The 12,451-nt window shown below is 56.8% G+C and overlaps 1 protein-coding gene across 7 annotated transcripts in view; it reads left to right on the top strand.

Annotated features, from left to right (window-relative positions):
- SS18L1 (SS18L1 subunit of BAF chromatin remodeling complex) overlaps window positions 1-12,451 on the top strand; it is a 38,737-nt gene that overhangs the window by 5,156 nt on the left and 21,130 nt on the right. For 6 of the 7 annotated variants that reach the window (XM_030915643.1, XM_030915641.1, XM_030915645.1 and 3 more), the window contains exons 2-4: window positions 9,024-9,100; window positions 10,079-10,163; window positions 11,577-11,721. In XM_030915643.1, coding sequence (XP_030771503.1) covers window positions 9,024-9,100; window positions 10,079-10,163; window positions 11,577-11,721 — 307 coding nt within the window. Of the gene's footprint in view, window positions 1-9,023; window positions 9,101-10,078; window positions 11,061-11,576; window positions 11,722-12,451 lie in introns of those variants that run through there. The other variant, XM_030915646.1, reaches the window with a different exon arrangement.

Raw genomic sequence — 12,451 nt, 5'->3', positions numbered from 1 at the left:
CACCTGTGATGCTGGTCCGAGTCTAATTGGCCACCACAGTTGCTGTGCACAATGGGGACGGAAGTGGCCTATTTATATCCTCCTCAAATTGGAAATAAGTGTGGGAAGCAGGCAGGTCCTTGGTGTTACCAGGATGAGGATGGGGGCCGTGGAACTGCGGGAGGGCAGGGTGGGGCAGGCCGGACTTCCTGGGCTCACATTCTTATCCCGCTGATGGTGATGTGTGCTTCACCTTTCTGTGGCCTAGTTTCCTTGTCTTTAGCAAGAGGACAGGGCTGTGGCCTCCCTCCTAGCCTGTGTGTATGGGTAAGGCAATGCCTGGCAGCCTTGTAATTGGTCAGCTTTAGCCTTTGATCAGGCACACAACCAGCAAGGAATGGCCGGAATTTATCCGTGGCATTCGGAAAGGGAGGTAAGGACTCCATTCCATACTGCAGGAAACCATCGCAAGTCCAGGGTCGTGTCAAAAAGAAAAGGCAGTGTCAGCACATGGATGAGACGCACACGGACATCATGTGTCGCTAGTGCAGTAAGCACGTCTTCAGCTTGGAAACTGTCAGGAGCAAAGCGACTTTGTTGTGCTGTGCTGTGAGACGCCCCGGAGCACCATGAGACCGAAAGTGATTGCCAAGGCGTGTGCAGATGCGGCTGCTGTTGTGTGTGTTAAGCACGTCTTCTCGTGTTCTTAGAGTCTTTGAAATTGCACACGCATGTCAAACACACAGTGGCAGGGCCATGAGGCAGCAGCCAGCTCCCCCCAAGGAGACTGCACGTGTAAATTTGGGGGCTCTTCTGAAGCCCACAGACCGACTTCACATATTCCACAGTTGGGGGAATGTTCGGAGGGTCCCATTGGCTTCCATCAATGGAGTCTGTAGTGTCGGCTTGCTGACCTTGGGGGCAAGGACGGAGCAGCTCAGGCTGGGCTCAGGGAAGGAGAGCTGATGGGTCAGCGATGTCTGCCCCGAGAACAGGAGTGGCAGGTGCTAGCACAGGTGCCATCGCCAGCTTAGCCACCTGCTGATGCTCAACCAGCAATCCGCTTGGCCAGGCTGGTCCCTCTCACACCTTGATGACTCCTAGGAGTTGATCCTGTGTCTGTGTCCACGCCATGCGTGGGGAGTGCGTGGCAGCCCTGCGTGTAGTGGCAGAAGACAGGGAACAATTTCAATGTCTGTCCAAGGAGACTGAGTACTACGTTGTGTCCATGTTGTGGAATTCTCTGGAGCGTAGGAAACATTGAGGTTTTTTTTTTTGTTTGTTTGTTGTTTTTTTTTTTTTTTTTAAAAAGACAGCCTCTTGCTCCTTTGCCTAGGCTGAGGTGCACTGACGTGATCACAGTTCATGCAGCCTCGTCCTCCTGGGCTCAAGGGTCAGGTGGGGTCTCTGTGCTAACAGAGGACAGTCTCCAAGATATTTGAGAGGAAAGGAAACTGTGGAACAGCAGAGCGGAACGTTATCAGGTGTGTGCAGAGTCGGGAGGGGAGTGCATGGACTCCATGCGAGACGCTTCCAGAAGGAGCAGAGCTGGCCTCTGGGTGGGAGGAGCCAAGGGTTCCTCCTAGAAAATTAAAAAGGTTCCAAAAGTCTTTGTAATTAGAAAGGACAACCACGAGGACACTGGAGGTGTTTCTGCCCAGTGTGGGCAGTGAGCCTCAGAGCCCCAGGCCTCCTCTGTGTCCAGCTTCCAGGGCCCCACACAGGTTCGTCACTGGAGAGAGACGGTTCTGCTGAGAGCCCCTCACCCAGGTTTTTGCCTGGCAGCCCCAGCCCTTCCCCTACTCTCTGTGGGCTCTGGGACCCCAGTTGCTCTCCATCCCCAGTTCTCATCCTCACTCCCTCACCTACCCAGTCAGGACCCCACAGCGGGGCTTCAGCAGTTCCAGGCCCCATCCTTCATGCCAGGCTGTGCCTTGGGCCCTCCAAGCCACACCCTGTATCCCCCGTCAGTCCCTGCCTGCCAAATCCGGTTTCTCTGCTCACCCGCATGGTCCATGGCCATGGCCACAGCTTCTGTGCCCCTTGGGTTCCTCTCCCTGTGGGTGCTGGGCTTGGCCCTGGGCGTCAGCCAGCCTGACCAACAGAGACACGTTGGGGCCGCCCCTCAGAACCTGAGAGCACAGGGGTGACAATGCCGAGAGGGAGTGGGAGGCCCGGGTGTCCCAGCTGCCCCAGTGGCGAGCCCAGCCAAGCCCAGCAGAAGATCCTCCCAGCTGGCCCAGAATCATGAGAATTAAGAAATCATGTTTGGACCACGCGGCTCAGGGAGGTTTGTTGCACATTGGGTGATGGATGTACCCAGCCGCGTTGGGATCTTGGTCCAGCCAGCCTTTGCAGTGAGCACAGGCTTCAGTTGAGAAAGTAACCCCTGCGATGGGCACAGGACTCCTGTCCCCCAGCAGTCCCCGTTCCCCTCTTCTCCAGCTCCTCAGAGCTGGCCTCCGTTCCTGGACACGCCCCATAGCCTTTGCACACGCCTGTTTCCTCCATCGGGCCGCCCTTCCCCCACCTCACCCATGTGCTCCTGCCCAGCCTCCAGCCCAGCTGGAGGTCAACCCCAGAAGCGTGGGGCTCCGCTGCCTCATGGCCTTGAGCAGATGCTCACCCACGTTGGTCTCCACCTGTCCGGCCACCCACGCCTACTCCACCATAAGAAGAGCGGGTCGCACCTCCTCACTGTCACCTCCACTCACCCAGGCCTAGGATGGGCACGTCGATGAAGCATGCTGAGAGATGGGGTCTCACCACCCCTCCTTACTGCGGCCCCCGATGCCAGCCTCTAGCTCCTCCGGATGGAGTTGCCACCTCATCTCTGTCTCCAGCACCCTCACCTCAGGAGGCCTCAGGCTACCAGCTGCAGTGCTTTGCCGGAAACGTCTCTGACACAGGTTTACTCCTGAACTTGTAGAAACTCAGCTTCTCTGGAAAGGGTGGGGAGAACTGTGTCTCACGATGCAGAAAAACACACAAGTGCACATCAGGAAGCTGGGAAGCAGTGTCTGCAGAAGACAGCAGTAAATGCAGAAAATGTTTAACGCTCCGGGCCATGTGCATGGCTTCTTTGTTCAGCCTAGTGTTAGAGGTACAGCCAGGTGGAGGAGACTCAGGTGGGCCTGTCACCAGCCCTGGCAACCCCAGACTCACTTCAGGTCCTCTTTAAGGTCATTTTGCAGATGATACCGTGAGTAAATGTCTTAGAGATTTTCATAAACACAGACATGTAAGAAACTAGAGATCGACACGCTCCAGAGCGGGGGCCGCAGCTGCCTGTCCGTGTGTTTCCCTCCTGTCGGGGTCTTTTGCTTTGGATTTTGTGCTCACCAAAGCCACGCAGGCACATGAGGAGTCAAGACGTGCCGTGGGCGTGTGTGTTCGCTGTTCTCTCACACGGCTATGAAGAAAACCTGAGACTGGCTAATTTATGAAGGAAAGAGGCTTAATTAACTCACAGTTCCGCAGGGCTGGGGAGGCCTCAGGAAACTCAGAATCATGGCAGAAGGGGAAGCAAGCAAGGCACCTTCTTCACAAGGCGGCAGGAAGGAGACACGCAAGCAGGGGAAATGCCAGGCGCTTGTAAAACCAGCAGATCTCGTGAGAACTCACTCACCATCACGAGAACTGCATGGGGGAGGCGGCTCCCATCCATCCAGTTGCTTCCCACCGGTTTCCTCCCACGACGCGTGGGGCTTGTGGGAACTACAGTTCAAGATGAGATTTGGGTGGGGACACGGCCAGACCAGATCAGGGTGTGAGTAACCTCAGGAGTAATGCCTCCCACCTCCCAGAAGCGCCCTCTTGCCCTTCTCAAGGCCAAACCAGGTGGCCACTTTGGAACAGGTTTAGGGCTGCTGACCTTACCTGTTGACCAGGGAGAACGGGTCACCACGTAATGTCTGCCCTCCCTGCTGCACACCTGCGCTTCCCACTCATACCTGTCAGAGTGGCTTTCGCGAGTTGGATCTGCCTCTGCTGTTGATGGGGTGACGATAGACACCTTGCTCACTGCTGAACCACACAGGATCGTGTGACTGCTTTTCCTACCTGGCTTTTGTTTTCCCTGGAGTCGTTGATTGTTTTTCTTTTTGATCACTTGTCACTAGTGTCTCTCCTCCTTCGCTCAGGTATTCTTCTGGGTTTCAGTCTCGGGGCTGCTCTCCATGGGCCTCCCACCATTGGCCAAATTCCTTTGGCTTCTCTTGGGTTGGGTCTTGGATCTTCTCCTGGGATTTGCTCCCTTGGTTTGGGGAGGGAGGCGCATCATGTTATGGCCTCCTGAGAACAGGTGTTTGGGATGTGCCCCTTTAAACAGAATTCCCACACTCCTCTCATCTGACTGCCCGCATGTTAACGCCACCTCATTTGCTGTCCCCTCCCCTCTTCTGTGGACACGTTACTTTTGCCCTGACAATTTGAGAATGAGTTGTAGACTTGGTGCCCCTTTACTCCCAAATACTTGAGCGTGACTTTGCGGCCAGCAAGGACATAATACTGTACAGAGATTGAAATGGGGGAGCTGATGAGACAGCAGCACGGCCGTCTGCTCCGACTCACTCTGACTTCCCCGTTGTCCCGGTAATGGCCTTTGTAGAACATCATTCAGGATTATTGGAAGGACCCCGGGACCATGTCTGTTGAGTCTCTCCTGGTTGAGAACCACTCGTCCATCTTCGTTATCTTTGATGACTGGCAGTTTTCGGAGAATGCCAGCCAGTCATCGAGTGCCTTTGGTTTGGGTACAGGGTACGTTTTCCTAACTTGCGGGTCTGAAAGTGCGTCCATTCTCCCTTCACTCCTGGTTGGGGTTTCGGCTGACAATCTCTGTGCAGAAGTCTCCCTCAGGATCAGACCATAGCCCTTCTGGAAGCCTCCGTGGTGAGTTCATCTCTCCTCCAGAGCCTCCCTCAGGCCAGGCCATCGCCCCCCCCCCCCCCCCCCCGAGGTCTCCGTTGGGACTGGGTCCTTGCCCCTCAGAGGGTGTCCCTTGGTATGGAGCACAGCTCCTCCGGAAGTCTCCTTGGGATCGTCACCCCCTGCGGGCCCACGTAGGAGGCTCCATGCCGCCGGAATTCACTGTCCTTCACGTGGAACCTGCTTTTCTCTCCTGTCATGTTTAGGATCTTTCTTTGTCCCTCGTCTTTTTGGCAGACTGGTCACCTGAGAGCCCTTCCGACGGGGAAATGCATCCTTCAGCTCTGATTGAAGGATTTGGGGGTGATTTCCTCGCTGCTCCTATCTCTGCGGCTCCTGGAGGGCCGCGCTGGTCCACTCCTCTCTTCGTGATCTTTGTTTTCTCTTTGGTCGATCTGTCCTGCTTTCTGGGACTCTTCTTCAACTTCATGTTCTGCTCCTCTGTTGAGTTGTGTTGTGGCTAACAGGCTTTCACCTCCAGAGCTCTTCCCTCTGTTGTTTCTAACCAGCATCGTCTTTTGTGAGGCTCCGGTAACCTGCATCACTGCACCAGCTGTCTTCGTGAGGATGTTAATGATAGGTTTTGTTGGATTTTTTTAAAAAAATTTCAGGCCAGACGCGATGGTTCACGTCTGTAATGAGCACTTGGGGAGGCCGAGGCGGGCGGATCACTTGAACCTAGGAGTTCGAGACCAGCCTGGGCAACACAGGGAGACCCTGTCTCTACCAAAAAAAAAAAAAAGCATTTAGCCAGGCATGGTGGCACATGCCTGTATTCTCAGCTACTCGGGAGGCTGAGGTAGGAGGATCACTTGAGCCTGGGAGGTGGAGGTTGCAGGGAGCCAAGATCACGCCACTGTGTTCCAGCGTGGGTGACAGAGCAAGACCCTGTCTCAGAAGAAAAGCAAATAGAAAAAAAGGTTCCGTCTTGCGTAACCTTCGTCTCTGGATTTTGGCTTCTGTGGCTGGTTTTGGCCTTTGTCTTTGGCACTGTTGTGGCTTCTGGGGATTGGAGGTCGGAGCGCCGCCTGCTGTGCTCAGGCAGGCGTGTGTTCGGTCTGTGGTTTGCTCTGAGGTGCACATTCCCTTCAGTGCCAAGTGTCTTTTCTCCAGGCTGGTCGCTTTCCTAGAGACGCCCCCCTCATCCAGTCCCATCTCCTACCCGCAGATCCTGGGCGACCCTGAAAGGTGCCGGAATCTTAACATTCCTGAGCCTTGTGGGGCTTCGCAGCACAGTGTGGCTCAGGCCAGGCGCCCTGGGGCACTGATTTGGTTGTCACTGGTCCATGTGCTCTTCAGCTTCAAACTCCCGTGGCTGCCGTCTTGTGCCCTCCCCTTTCTGTCCGTAGAAGGCTGTACCTGTTCCATTCTCAGTTGCCGGCCGGGGCCTGGGGCTTGGGGTGTCCAGTCTGCCACCTTTCGTTCCACCTGTCCTGCCCTTTTTGAAATAAGTATGTGTGTAACATACGTGAGAAAGTTCTCTGTATCCGGTTTTTAAAAAACGCACACCAGTACTGTGTTTTGTCGTGCGTGCATAAACTCCGCGGCACTGCCCTGGCCAGTGCACAACCGCGGGGCTCTGTTTAATGAAGTCGGCGGCTTGTGCCCCCCGGCCCATCCCAGCCCCGTGCTGGGAGTGATGCTGAAATGCCGTGTCTAGTTCGTGTCTCTGGAGACAATCTCTGCCTGGGGGTTAGGAGTCGAGAAGGGGAAGCACTGAAAGGGAAAGCAAGAAAGCCCATAGTTGTCCCCTTCCTTCAGTTCATCTAGAGGCAGAGCCATCTGGAATGCCAGCGCCTGGCAGGTGGGCTCACCCTCACCTGCCCACAGGTAAGCCTGGCCCGCAGCGCCCCCTGGCGGCGCCCCCATCTTAGGATGGCTCCTCGGCCCCATTGGGCTCAGCTGAGGGCAGGGCACCTTGTCCCCAGCAGGGAGAAAAGTGGTAAAGAGTGGAAAGGGGGAAGGTATAACTTAAGGAAAAAATAGAGCAGGATAAACCAACCCTGAAGTTGTGGAGACGGGCGGAGGAGGAAGCTGAGTCGAGGGCAGTCACTTAGCTGGGGCTGTGGGTCCGGGCTCTGCTCTGCTAGGTGGCCTGGCTGGGCTCTCTCCGCCCTGGACTCCGGAGTCTCTGCCTGTGGATGGGTTTGGGCCCCAAGGTCAGACTCCAGTTAAAGGGGCCACGTTGCAGGGTGGAGGCACAGCTGGGTGGCCCCAGGTCCCCAGGCAGGCAGGTGAGCTCCTCCTCCCCTTGCCCTAGGGGTCCCCTGCTCCAGAGGCCTGTTGAGCTCCTGCTGGGAGCAGCCTCATAGGGCTGAGATGACCCAGCACGCTGTGGTGGAGCGAAAAGGCACGGCTTTTTCTTGGGGTGCTAGCCTCTGAGCAAAGGCCTTTTTATGGAAAGCAGCAGGTGTGGTGGGCTCAGTCCTGTGCTTCCCTGCAGGTGGAGGCGGCCGGTCACAGGGCGGGTGTCCGCTCTCTTCAGTCTCCTCCCACGCCCCTCCCTCCTCTTTCACCTCCTGTTGGGTCTCCATGGACCACCCAGTGCTGCCCCCAGGTGGACACCTTGGAAGAGCCGGCTCTTTTGTGCCTGCTCTCCATGGCCCGTGGGCATCCTGTGTGGTGTCTGCAGGATGCCGCCTGGCCCCAGTCCCTATTCCTCTGCTGCCACCCACCCCTCCCCACTTCTACCAACCACGAGACTCAGCACATCCTGAGCACGTGCAGGTGTGTGGACATAAGGCCTTGGACCGCTTGATTTGGGAGTGCTCCAGTACCCCCCTGGGGCCACACGAGCACGTTCAGGAGGCCCTTTGGGAAGGAAACCTGGGGCATCTGTGGGCCCAGCCCCCTGCTGCTCAGGTGCAGCCAGGCACACGGGTCACCAGGTCACAGACAGGCTGAGCCCCTGCATCTGACAGGTTCCTGGCAGTGCCCATCTTGAACGTGGAGCGTGCTTGGCGGAGTGTGTGCCTGGCTGTCCCTGAACCAGAAGCCTCCATTTTGCCGGTTCTAGGAGCACGTGGTGCCTGCACAGAGACCCCGGCCCAGCTCTGGGAGGCTCACATCTGGCCGTTCACCTGAGTCACTTGAGACTGGTTTAATCTGGGTTTGGAGTCATGACCCTGTCTGTACACACACACTTTATGTGTAAGATACAGAAGGTTCAAGACAGGACCGGCCTTCCCTGTGTGGCCTGTGGCCCATCCTGCTGTTCTGCTGCATTTCAGCACCCCAGGGGTGAGGGCTGCGGGTCGCCAGCCCCAGGTCCAGGTCATGCCCGGTTCCGCAGTGTCACCCACCTTTTCTGCCCCCCCGCCGGCCTGTGTTGTGTGTGGTTTCTTCTATCCTTGGTGCTGTCCCTGCCCCTCCCAGACCCTTTCCTTCCCTCCCGCACCCCGGTTGGTGGCAGCCCCTGCAGGAAGTCTTGATGCCACCCACCTAGGAGTGCCCTGGACCCCTGCTGATCCTGAGGGGGGCAGCTACCTGTGTCCCACCCTGTGTGGTTGTGATTTGAGGCTGTCCCCTCCAGCTGGGGGCTCCAGGGCCTCTTGTGGGGTGCCCACGGGGTCCTGACATCCTTGCTGTCGACTTGGCTGACCCTTGCTGCACAGATGCTCTGCCGTCAAGGGCCCTGGAAGCTGGAGGGTCCTTCAGGGTGGGGGCTGCTAGAGACACAGGGCCTCCATGTTTTCATCTGTGGGCTGAGATGGCCCTGCCGCTTACGGGTGAAGTCCTTAGCACAGGGATGTGTGAGTGTTTGGTCTGTGGTGGCTGAGGCCATGCATGTAACGACAGCTTCATACACAGAACGGGCGTAGCATCCCAAATCTGGAAATTTGAAGTGCTCCAAAATCTAGAACTTTTTGAGTGCCAACATGAGGCTCAAAGGAAATGCTCATTGGAGCATTTTGGATTTCAGATTTTCAGATTAGGGATGCCAAACCGGTGGGTCTAAAACAGATATCTCCAAATCTGGAAAAATCTGAAATGTGACACGTTTCACGTAAGGGCCACTCAACCTATATGAAAACTAGATGCGTGGCGGTGGCGGTTCTTCCCGAGGGCCAGCGGCAGCCCCGCGTCGGCAGCGCCTGCTCACGCTCTCTCCGCAGATGCTGGACGAGAACCACCACCTGATCCAGTGCATCCTGGAGTACCAGAGCAAGGGCAAGACAGCCGAGTGCACGCAGTGAGTGCCCGCCCGCCATCCATGGGAACACTTTGGGGGGTCATGCAGACTCTAAGCATGGAGGCCAGATATATCCCGAGAGCCCCCCAGCATGGAGGCCAGATATGTCCCGAGAGTCCCCCAGTGCGGAGGCCAGATATGTCCCAAGAGTCCCCAGCACAGCTGCGAAGCGTTGCTGCCAGAACTGGGGTAGTTCCGAGGGAGGCGGGAGGAAAGAGCAGTGTGGGGAGGCCTGGGCCAGCCTCTGTGGGCAGCTCTGCAGCCAACAGCCAGTGAGCCAGGAGACAGCACCTCCTCCAGGTGGGACCTCCTGTGACCCTGTGACCCTAGGGCCTGACACAGAGGAGGGGTGCATGGCCAGTCTGCCACCCTCCAAGTGGCTGTCCAAGTGGCCATCAGACTGACCTGGAGGTGGGAAGTAGGTGAATGGCCTCAGACACCCCTGGGTGTGAGTGGGGTGAGGGGACTGGGGCCCCACTGGTGCGATGTGTACGAGGGGCCTTCCCTGGCAGAACTGTGCTTCCCCATTTCTTTCCAGGACTTTCTCAGGGTCGCTGGCTCTGTGGAGTCCGCCTACTGCCTGGTTCAGCTGGACAAGAGCTCTGTCTCTCTGTCACCTTCAGGCCCCTGCCTCCTCGTGGCCGCCCCCATTTCCATTCTCTGAACAGACCAGTGCCAGCTCCCATGTAGCTGCTACCTTAGAGTCTTTGCATAGTTTTTGGCATGGGATGGGAGCCTGCTCAGGGTTTGGGGTGGAGGCTGCCCTGCCGTCCCCACCTAGACCCCAGCGCCCTGCCACCTGCCTGTGTCCAGCTGGGCAACCAGCTGGCATGTCCCTGGGTGTCCTCTGGGGTCCGTGTCCTCATGGGGTTTGGCTGGTTGTCAGACTGTGTTGTTCACACTTCACTTCTGCCTTGGATCCACTTGGGGACTCCGTGGTCCCGTCCTCCTGCCTCATGCATGCCCCCTCTCCTGCAGGTACCAGCAAATCCTGCACCGGAACCTGGTATACCTGGCCACGATCGCAGACTCCAACCAGAACATGCAGTCCCTGCTTCCCGCCGTGAGTACCCGCTGAGGGTGGCCCCTTTCCCCAGCAAGGGCTCCGACACTGCTCCCCGTGAGTACCCGCTGAGGGTGGCCCCTTCCCCAGCAAGGGCTCCGACACTGCTCCCCGTGAGTACCCGCTGAGGGTGGTCCCCTTACCCAGCAAGGACTCCGACACTGCCTAAAATCGGGAGTTGTGGGCATGTCACCTCAGGTAACAAAGATGACTCAGAGAAACCAAAAATACCACTAGAGTCACCAGAAATGGGAGTGTGGGCGGTGCTGACCAACCCTTCCTGACAGACTTAGGGTAACGACAGCATCTGAGGTGGCCGGGTTGGAACTGTGGTTCAGCCTCTTGATGTATTGAAGGGAGGGAAGCCCCGGAAGAACCACTGTAGGAACAGCCGCGGCTCTCGGGTCGGGGGTGGGGAGAGATGGGGTGGGGGCCCTGCATCTCCCTGGAACCTCTCCGGGTGCTTTGAGCAGTTGTGAACCATGCACATGCGCTGCTGTGGGTGAAAACAGAACTTAAAAGAAAACATGCCCAGCACAGTAACTTCTCCCAATGATAGTTCAAATATTTTATTTTGTTTGATTTTTTAAAATGCATTTTTCCAAAATTAAATTGTCGCCGGGAGCGCCGTGTCTGCTAGTGACCCTTAGTCCTCGGCAAGTGATGACGTAAATGCCAGGATGCGTTTCGTGAGTAAAAACGTTAAACCCACCTCCATTGACCTGTCACATTGCAGTTCTTCACCGTGCAGACACCCGCAGGTCCTGGTGGAAATTTCCTTTTTTTGGCCAGCTGTAGACAGCGTGTGTGCGCACACCTCCAGAGCTGCTGTTCGACCTTGATCTGGGAGAGTGCTGAGGGTCACTTCACACTCCCTTCTGTGTGGTGTGATCCCAGGTGGGCATGGGGTGGGGGGAGTGAGTGAGGGGAAGGGGCACTCGCAGCAGGAGCATGGGAAACAGGAGAGGGATCCCGCCTGTGGCAAGGCCCTCAGCTTGGAGGGGTCATGGACGGGGAGCACAGAGGCGCCGGCCAGCTGCGCCCGAGAAGGACAGGGTGCATTGAGGTGGACAGGGGAAAGGGTTCCCTGCTGTCCCAGGAGAAGGAGGTCCAGCTTTTCAAACCCAGGCATGTGTGGATGAACTCGATACTCAATAGAGTTCCGAACGCTCACCCAGACGCTCACTGTGCCATCTCCATCTGGGCCTGGTGCTCTGCGGTCACCTGTGGCTGTTCTGGGCCTGGTGCTCTGCGGTCACCTGGCTGTGACGATGGCTGTTGATTACGAACATGGGCCAGGTGGCCATGACATGTGGCAGCAAATCTCAGGCGCCCTCTCATCCCTGGCCTGGCTTGTGGAGGTCGCTCTCCGTGAATTAACCGTTTTCCCTCAAAACTTCCTGTTGCCTGCAGCCGCCCACGCAGAACATGAACCTGGGCCCTGGAGCCCTGACTCAGAGTGGCTCCAGCCAGGGCCTGCACTCCCAGGGCAGCCTGAGTGACGCCATCAGCACAGGCCTGCCACCCTCCTCCCTCCTGCAGGGCCAGATTGGCAACGGTGAGTGCGGTGGGCGGGGAGGGCATTCCTGGTCACAAGGCCACCAAGGCAGCACTTGGGCAGGCAGCTGCCATGGTGGGGCACCCCACCCGTCACAGGGCTGGGCATGGGGACCCACTCTTCCTGGGGTAGCCACAGGTCAGCTGCCATCGCCCAGGCTCAGGGCCGCAGCAAGCTTGCCATGCGGCTGGGATGAGCCCTTGCTCCAGATCGCCTGCTCTTTCTGACACTGTCATATTCCATTCATTTCAAATGCAAGTTGCTGGGTTCCAGGTAGATTGTGTAATAAGAATGGAATGCTCCTGTCTTTGAATTAAGAGGCATGAGTAACATTTGGAGACTATTAATAGTAATATAACAGGCTGGGCATGGTGGCTCAGACCTTTAATCCCAACCCTTTGTAAGGCCTAAACCAGCAGATTGCTTGAGGCCAGGAGTTTGAGACCAGCCTGGGCAATATGGCAAAACCTCGTCTCTATAAAAAATAAAAATATTAGCTGGGTGTGATGGTGCCCACTCGTGGTCCAAACTGCTTAATATTTGGGAGGCCGAGGAGGGAGGGTCACTTGAGCTTGGGAGGGTGAGGCTGAAGTGAGCCGTGTTCATGCCACTGCCCTGCAGCCTGGGTGACAGAGCCAGACCCTGTCTCAGAAAATAACAAAATAACAACAAATAAACGGTGCATCCTGTACTTTGTTAGCATGTATGCTTCTCTCCTTTCTTTTTTTTT

The sequence above is a fragment of the Rhinopithecus roxellana genome, chromosome 13 (assembly GCF_007565055.1).
Source record: "Rhinopithecus roxellana isolate Shanxi Qingling chromosome 13, ASM756505v1, whole genome shotgun sequence".
In the NCBI taxonomy this organism is placed as follows: domain Eukaryota; kingdom Metazoa; phylum Chordata; class Mammalia; order Primates; family Cercopithecidae; genus Rhinopithecus; species Rhinopithecus roxellana.
Note: the sequence above shows the minus strand (reverse complement) of the source record. Positions and strands in the feature narration are given on the sequence as shown.